The sequence below is a fragment of the Argentina silus genome, assembly GCF_951799395.1.
Source record: "Argentina silus genome assembly, chromosome: 3".
In the NCBI taxonomy this organism is placed as follows: domain Eukaryota; kingdom Metazoa; phylum Chordata; class Actinopteri; order Argentiniformes; family Argentinidae; genus Argentina; species Argentina silus.
In genome coordinates, this window is record NC_139657.1 from 8,256,557 (window position 1) to 8,265,146 (window position 8,590).

An 8,590-nucleotide genomic window follows, 5' to 3' on the forward strand; every position below is an offset into this window, starting at 1 on the left:
AGATTGTTTGTTGTCTTTACAAGTCAGTCTCGATCTCAGTCGCTGAGCAGCGCTTAGTTTCCAGAAGATTCTCTGTGTCTAAGTATTTGTCTAACCGCGCTCTCTCTGTGCTACAGGATCACATCCTGGTTTCTGCCTGCCATCCTGCCTGCCCGCCTGCCTATCCTTCTTGTCCACCTCTCCTGTCTGCACTGCCTGCCCTGCCTACCTGCCCTGTCTGCCTGTCTACTTGTCTTACCTGCCCTGCCTGCCCTGGTACCCAACCCTGCTTGCCATTCCACCCTGCTATTCCGTTTTTCCCTATTCCCTCATTAAAACCTGATTCTTTTATGTAGGTGTCCTGACTCTGTGTCCTGCTCCTGGGTTCCTTAGCTCTGACCGTAACTCTCTGTAGATAATTAGATATTTTTCAACTGTAAACTTTGGGGAAATACTATACAAAACCTCCAAACAATGGAAAGCTTTATTTCCCTCCCTCCTCCTAAATCTTAAAACGTCTGTGACACAAATCTTCAACTACCTTTTTTGAGATCTGTGTGTTATTTTGTGTGTGTGTGTGTGTGTGTGTGTGTGTGTGTGTGTGTGTGTGTGTGTGTGTGTGTGTGTGTGTGTGTGTGTGTGTGTGCGCATGTATGTAAACCATGTTCGATGACGCTCAGGGAATAGCTTTTTTTTTCAAACGTCATAAACTTTATTCTAGCTTATCATACCTCGTCAATAAGACATACCCATATAAATGTTGTGTACAGTACATTGAATTTTCAATAGATAGATCATGTATGATAAAATATTTTATTTTACAGAGCTGTCCTATATCCTAATTTACACAGATGACAGTGAACTCATATAGTACAATCACTGAAGAACATGTTTTATCAATAAGAACATAACCAAGGATGGGCTTAATTGTTTTCTAATGGTATGAAACAAATGAGAACTGTTCATATCACAACAACATGATGTTATACAGTAAATGCACTAGTTCAGCAGGGTTGGAAGACAGGGCTCAGTCACATGACAGAGCGGTAAGTAGGAGAAAAGGGAAATAATTAACCCATTTGTGCCGAATGCCGCGCGACATCTACCGCCATTTTTGATTTGTCGTAATTTTCATTTTGAACCACTGTCATTGGTTCAAATACACATGAGGTGGGTCTTGTTGATTTTTTAAAAACACGTGAGCACCCAAATGTCGTGTGGTTCGCCGAAAATCAATCAGACATACAAGTGCGTTCGGCGAACCACAAGACATTTGGGTGCTCACGTGGTTTTAAAAAATCAACAACACCTCATGTGTATTTGAACCAATGACAGTGCATTATATGCTGCACTCATGAAAATTACGACAAATCAAAAATGCTGCGCTACGCAGCAACTGGCGGTAAATTCAAATGTGCGCAACGCAGTAACCGGCGGTAGATCCGGCACAAATGGGACCTTTAAAGAAAGAAAACCTTAAAGAGAAAATTACATATTCAGATATTTCTACAGAATAGTTGATTATGATAAAGAATCACTCTTAAGGGGACCTGTACTCCAGCTCACAGAGCTCAACACTGGCCCCACGACATTCAAACCTAAAGCCAGGATAGAGGGGCTGAGTGAATGTGGTCTGGACTCTGTGCAGGAGGGTCATTGTGTCAGAGGAAACACTGTAAAAGGACAAAGTACCTGCCCTGTGATCCAGGTACACTCCTACTCTGGAGGACTGAGGGCCATGTACGACACACCCAACATCATTGTGGACGAAACAATAACTACCACTAAAGAAGCGTAAAATCCAGGACTTGTCATTGAGTCCCAATCCACTCTTAAAACCCCACTCTGCTCTGCTGATGTCTTTATATGAGACTCCTATACAAACATACTGACCTCTCATCTCAACCTCCCAGTAACAGCGTCCAGACAGACCCTCTCTACACAGCACCTGTTTCATCTTACTGAATCTCTCTGGATGATCAGCATATGGCTGTGCTTGTCCTATACATGTCACCTTTCTGTTCCCCTCAGACAGAGAGAGGAGTCTGTTTGCTGTGTTTGGGTCCAGTGTGAGCCGACCGAAATCTGGGAGAAGAGCAGAGCAGAGACCAAATCAGAGAAATAAAGATTCTGATAGTCAGAGTCAGATATCCAGCCTGTCTTTGATCAATATGTCCTTCTCCTAGAGCTCTCTAGTTCTATCTCAGGGTTTGTGGAGAGTATCAGTGGAGAGAGACTGTTAGCTACTTCAGGATAAAGAGACTCACACTGTAAGAACTCGCTTCTGGTCTTGAGCTCTGGTGGCAGTAAAACACCCACTGCATTCACTACAGACACACAAACACATTCACAGAGAGAGAGAGAGACAGAGAGATAACATTCAGATCATACCACAGTATATCACACACACACACACACACACACACACACACACACACACACACACACATACACAGACATGTACTGCATAAAAAGTGATGATATTGACCTTTAATTGGTCTAAAGTTGATTGTACAAAGGTACTATAGGTAGGAGTTTATAGCCCACCTGTGGTTGAGATCTTGGGCCACTCCCCCTTAAAGACGTCCTCTAGTTTCTCTCTCAGCACAGACATAGCCTCACTCACATCTCCAAAGAACTGGTGAGAACGGACATTGATGCTGAGTAAGTCTGAAGATACACTGGGACTGGAGAGAGACTGATAACTCTGGAAAAAGAGAGAGAGAGAGAGAGAGAGAGAATGAGAGAGAGAGATAATGAGAGAGAGAGAGAACAGAGGATAAATGAATATCTTAACAGTAAGCTCCTTCAGTATTTCAGATGGAGGGTCAGTTACCTGGAGGAAATGGATGTGATCCTCTGTGTGTGAAAGCTGCTCCAGCTCAGCGTCTCTCCTCCTCAGCTCAGCTATCTCCTGCTCCAGTTTCTCCACCAGTCCTTCAGCCTGACTCACTGTTGCCTTCTGCTGGGCTCTGATCAGCTCCTTTACCTCAGAGTGCCTTCTCTCAATGGAGCGGATCAGCTCAATAAAGATTCTCTCACTGTCCTCCACTGTTGCCTGTGCAGAGCGCTGTTAGGACACACACACACACACACACACACACACACACACACACACACACATACAGAGTGCAATTGAAGAGTGTCTGACTGGAGTAGAGCAGTAAAATGGGGCGTCTCCTCTGATCAATACTCACTGTGAAAGACTCCACAGCCTGTTTGAGCTCCTTCAGCTCCTTCTCTCTCTCCAGGACTTTCTGCTGGACTTTCTGCTGACTCATCCCCAGCTGCCTCTGTGGACAAATCCGTGAATGAAATGTATTTTGTTTTTGTTATGAAGAAGCCTATGAGAGCAGTGACAATAGAGTGATCATTTTTGTCCAATGAAGTCATTATTTATATTGACAGAACACTATTGGTTCCATGGTAATTATGATTAAGAAAAGGCTGGAAGCTGGACTCTGAGGTCATGGGAGCAAATCTCATGATTGTTACTGAAGACAAAGAGAACAGAAACCTAGACAGGAAATGCAAGGTGTTATGAGTTAATCATTCTACCTGTGAAAACCTGTCTGACAAGAACCAAATTGTAAAACAAGAACCAGATTGTAAAACCAATGACGTTTGCCCTCTCCAAGACCAGAGTCATACTATATGCACTGCTCTGTCCAATACAGGAATACAGTAGTGTGGAAGAGACTTTGGATCTCTGGAAATACAATGATTTCATACAGCATCATGCCTTTTCAGGCTTAATCAGTTTTTGTCAAAAGTGTAAAAAGCGCTATGAAAGTGAAATTTGATGCACAGTCTGATTGTGCTTTCAGGTGTAAACCAGATCAAACAGCTTCCTACCGTCAGTTCTACATTTATCAGAGTCACTTATGAGTATTACACTTTTAACAAGTTAACTGCCAATATTGCTTAGACAACTTGTCTTTGAAGAAATCAATAAAAATAAGTCTTGAACTTCATTGTGTAATATCCTAAATGATTTTATGACATGTCTGTTTTTGTTATGTGTGATTTCTATAAAAATGGTCAAATAAAATAAACACCAACGAGTAGCTCTGCTTCTTACCTGTTTCTCAGTCCTTTCTGCTGAAGCTGAGACTGTATTATGGCCTTTATGTTCATTGAAGGAACACAACAAACAGATACACTTCTGATCAGTACGGCAGAAAACCTCCAGCAGTTTGTCATGATGAGAGCAGATCTTCTCCTGCAGTTGTATGGAGGCTTTGACCAGCTTGTGCTTCTTTAATGGAGCTACATCATAGTGAGTCTGGAGGTGAGTCTCACAGTAAGAGGCCAGACACACCAGACAGGACTTGAGGGCTTTCTGCTTTCTCCCAGTGCAGACATCGCATACCACATCTCCAGGTCCAGCATAACAGTGAGCAGGAGGAGCAGCTTGGAGTCCTGTCTTCTTCAGTTTCTCCACTAATTCAGCCAACAGAGTGTTTTTCTGTAGAATAGGTCTTGGGATGAAGGTCTGTCTGCACTGGGGGCAGCTGTAGACCCCCTTCTGATCATCCCGATCCCAGTAGCCCTTAATACAGCCCATACAGTAGCTGTGTCCACAGGGAATAGCCACCGGATCCTTCAGTAGATCCAGACAGATCGGACAACTGATGGTGTCGATGCTCTCTGCCATTTTGCTGCACACACTACCAGACGGAGTAGCAGAGTATCAGAGAAAAGTTTTGTTTTCCTAGAAGTGTTTGTGCATGTGGGAGGGAACACTTCCTGGTTCTGAGCGTGCAGTGTGTGTGCGTGTGTGTTTGTTTGTGTGTGTGTGTGTGTGTGTGTGTGTGTGCGTGCGTGTGTGCGTGTGCGTGTGCGTGTGCGTGTGTGTGCGTGTGAGTGTGTGTGCGTGTGTGTGTGTGTGTGTGTGTGTGTGTGTGTGTGTCACTCCAACGTCTTGCTGAGGAACTCCACCAGCAGGTGATAAGGGAAGCCAAAGTCCACCTGGTTGATCACATAACGCTGACAGACAGAAATAAAGATAGACAGGCAGCTACAGACAGACAGACAACCCCCCCCCTTGCCTTTTTCCCTTAATAAATCCACTTACAATGTTGCGATTTGCTGATGTTTGTTTCCATCCTGTCTCATGACTAAATTGTTCCAGAAATGTAGTCATAATAATTTAATATAACAGCAAGAGCATCAGATTGTATTTTACATATTAAAGTTATAATTATAATTCCAATATTATGAACTACATCACAACAGCCAATAAAATGTGATAATGCTACATCGGAACAGCCAATTAAAACGTTGTCCAGGTGTGCACGTGAAACAGAATATAAAAAAGCTAATTCTCATGGAGTAACTGCCATAACTGAAAAATCGCTCGAGTAGTCAAGTAACAGTCAACCACATTTTAGTTGTTTATACAACTTGAACTTGTACAACTTGAACTGTTGTGAACAAGGAGGAGTAGGTCTAATTTTGCCAGGACAGTCTCTTAATGCGAACCCTGCATTTGTGAGCTTCAGCCAGCTGCTTCACCACGGGGTGAAGCAAGGTTAATTTAAGCCGCAAAGCTCCTGAGCTGGAAACATTCTGCCGATTTCGTTAATTGGAGCGCATGGCTAAAACCCTGCTCAACAGGATATGAAGTGTAAAATGCCAGATGAAGCAGCCGCGCCTTCTCCCAGAGGGCTGAGTACCGCTGGGCGTATGTCATCCACATAGTGGTCCAGCCAGTGGGCCAGAAAGTAGCCTGAGCCTCGTCGTCACTCTGGAGGTCGACAAGCTGCTCCTGGACACTTGGCTCGCAGTCGGCTATGTTCACCTGGAATGGCTGCACCACCCAGTCGGGGACCTCGAGCTCCTGCAGGTCCCTGAATCAGACCTGCATATCCTCCTTCTTCTTGGCCAGGTGTGGACCTGCATATCCTCCTTCTTCTTTGCAAAGTGTGGACTTGCATATCCTCCTTCTTCTTGGCCAGATGTGGACCTGCATATCTTCCTTCTTCTTGGCCAGGTGTGGACCTGCATATCCTCCTTCTTCTTGGCCAGATGTGGACCTGCATATCCTCCTTCTTCTTGGCCAGGTGTGGACCTGCATATCCTCCTTCTTCTTGGCCAGATGTGGACCTGCATATCCTCCTTCTTCTTGACCAGGTGTGTGATGTGATCACTCACATGAGAGAACTGAGAAAAGGTATCCAAAAGTATTGTGGCTATTAATTATTGCCAAATTGTATTACTTTCAGTTTGGCAAGAGAAATTTGACTATTATGTTCGATTACAGATAACTGCTAAAGATCAGCCACATACATATTTATATAACCACAATTAATCAACGTTGGTCAAGTGAGGAAACTGAGTGAGCTCTCTCCTGCCTATGTTCTGCTTGTACAGATCCAACCTGGTGACCAAGCCGCGGGTGACACCCTTGCTGTGGATAAGAGTGACCCCACACCCCTGAAGTTTGAGGGAGACCTCATTCATCTTCTCGAAGAGGTCAGCCAAGTAGGATATGTCACATTGACGGGACGGCACACTCTCCATCAGAACTGGGTCCACTCTCTCTCTGAACTCAAGCAGAGTATCATACCGTTCACAGAAGCAAGCCAGCTAGAAGAGGTCTTGAGGACCCGGCGGACCTCTGTATGGAGTAGCAGAACCCGTCCTTATTCTTGCTGCATAGCTGCCTAAACAACCAGTCATTAAGGCGCTGCCCTTGATTTTCCGAATGGCCCTGACTGCAACATTGAGGGAGTCATTGAGGGGTGGGCTGATGTGGTTGGCTACTAGGTTGTGGACACACAGTCAACAGTAAGGACTTGTGAGACCTTTGCCTTGAGGAGCGCTGGGAATCCACGGTACCGGGCAACCATTGCAGGGGCACCACCAGTGGCGCACGTAGTTACGTTTGCAATCAGGATGTTCTTATCTCTGAGGTAATCATCCAATGTTTTATAAATGCTCTCCCCTTTTGTGTCGGTCTCAAGGTACCTGGCAAAGAGGAAGTCCTCTTTTATATCCTCCCCAGACACATATCTGACTTACACCATCAGAGGGCGCTGTTGTCCCTTGTAGTCGTCTCGTCCAGCTGAATGGAAAACTGCGTCTCCCTCAAGATACAACACAACTGCACCTCTGTATCCTGAACCATCTCATCAATCCTGCTCGCCACAGACTCATTGCTCAGGGGAATTGAGTTCAGGTCTTGGGTTGGGTCGCACTCCATCACGGTGGATATCACCTCTTTTTATTGCTGGCAGGACAAGTTCTTCCCCAGAGGTGAATGGCTGTCCACATTTCACTATTAGCAGGGCCTTTGGGCCTTGGAAAAACAAACGCTCCTTGCCCGCCTTGTCTATGGTGATTGATTGTACAGGCTTAGTTGTGGTGATGATGTGGATGACGATGGTGGTGGTGGATGATAATGATGATTGCTATCTTGGTTGTGGTATTTGTGTTTGTCAGGGATAGGTGGGCAGCTGCTAACAGTTGTATATATCAATACAATTTGAAAACATGGTTTATACAATATATATATATATAATATACATATGTATAATACAATACATATTATACAATATGATCTTCTGTGTCTGGTGATGGAATGATATTCAGTCTTTCATTTTGATCCACCCTTTAGTTTTTTTGTGTGTTAATGAGTGATGTTTGCATTGAAATTGTGAAGTACTTGGATTTAAGAAAAGGAAACACTTAAGTTAGAATAGTTTTCTTGTATTGTTTTGTTCTCCTGGCTTGATGTACATTTTGATTGTCTGGTTACAGTTTTAAGCACCATATCACAAGTTTATTTTGAATGATAATGAAAATTCCGTTTCCATTGTTCTCTAAGAGTGGCTGAATGTCTTTTATCCAGTTTATTCATTGTGCACCTCTGTGGGACTGCAATAAAGTTGTGATAACTGATAAAGGTAGTGTTATTGATTTAAAAAATAAAAAAATAAAAAAATAAAAACAGTGGTATAAACTGATTAACAACATCATAATCCTGCTCTGCATCTCTGAAAGGGACCGTGGTGACCTGAAAATGATTTCTGATCATTTTAACGTTATACTTTTACACCAACAGAGGGCGATAGCCACACTTAAAAAAAAGAAAAGAAAGGCCCCCACGTTTAGGCCCATCGATTTACCACTCTGTGTCACGCCCTCCACTTCCACCTCGCCTGTGCCAGCCTCTCTCTCTCCCTTGTCTGTCTGTCTGTCTGTCTGTCTGTCTGTCTGTCTGTCTGTCTGTCTGTCTGTCTGTGTGTGTGTGTGTGTGTGTGTGTGTGTGTGTGTGTGTGTGTGTGTGTGTGTGTGTGTGTGTGTGTGTGTGTGTGTGTGTGGGCGTGGTCTCAGGCTCTAATGATCCAGTTCGTCATCATCTCCATCTGCTTGGTCTTCACGCCTGTGGTTCATCTTCTCATCAACTTGCAGTATTTAAACCCTGGCTTCCCACCCACTCATCGCCAGATCGTTTGTTGTCTTTACAAGTCAGTCTCGCTCTCGGCTGCTGAGCAGCGCTTAGTTTCCAGAAGATTCTCTGTGTCTAAGTATTTGTCTAACCGCGCTCTCTCTGTGCTACAGGATCACATCCTGGTTTCTGCCTGCCATCCTGCCAGCCCGCCTG

General features: G+C 44.3%; 1 protein-coding gene across 1 annotated transcript; it reads right to left on the reverse strand.

Annotated features, from left to right (window-relative positions):
* Positions 1-718: 718 nt before the first annotated feature.
* On the reverse strand, positions 719-4,637 carry LOC310801768 (tripartite motif-containing protein 16-like). Its single transcript, XM_083665887.1, has 6 exons — positions 4,061-4,637; positions 3,177-3,272; positions 2,816-3,049; positions 2,527-2,686; positions 2,247-2,306; positions 719-2,064 (listed from the first exon to the last, which is right to left on the reverse strand). The coding sequence occupies exons 1-6, from the start codon at positions 4,634-4,636 to the stop codon at positions 1,520-1,522; spliced, it is 1,671 nt and encodes a 556-aa protein (XP_083522013.1). The 5' UTR covers position 4,637; the 3' UTR covers positions 719-1,519.
* Positions 4,638-8,590: the final 3,953 nt, after the last annotated feature.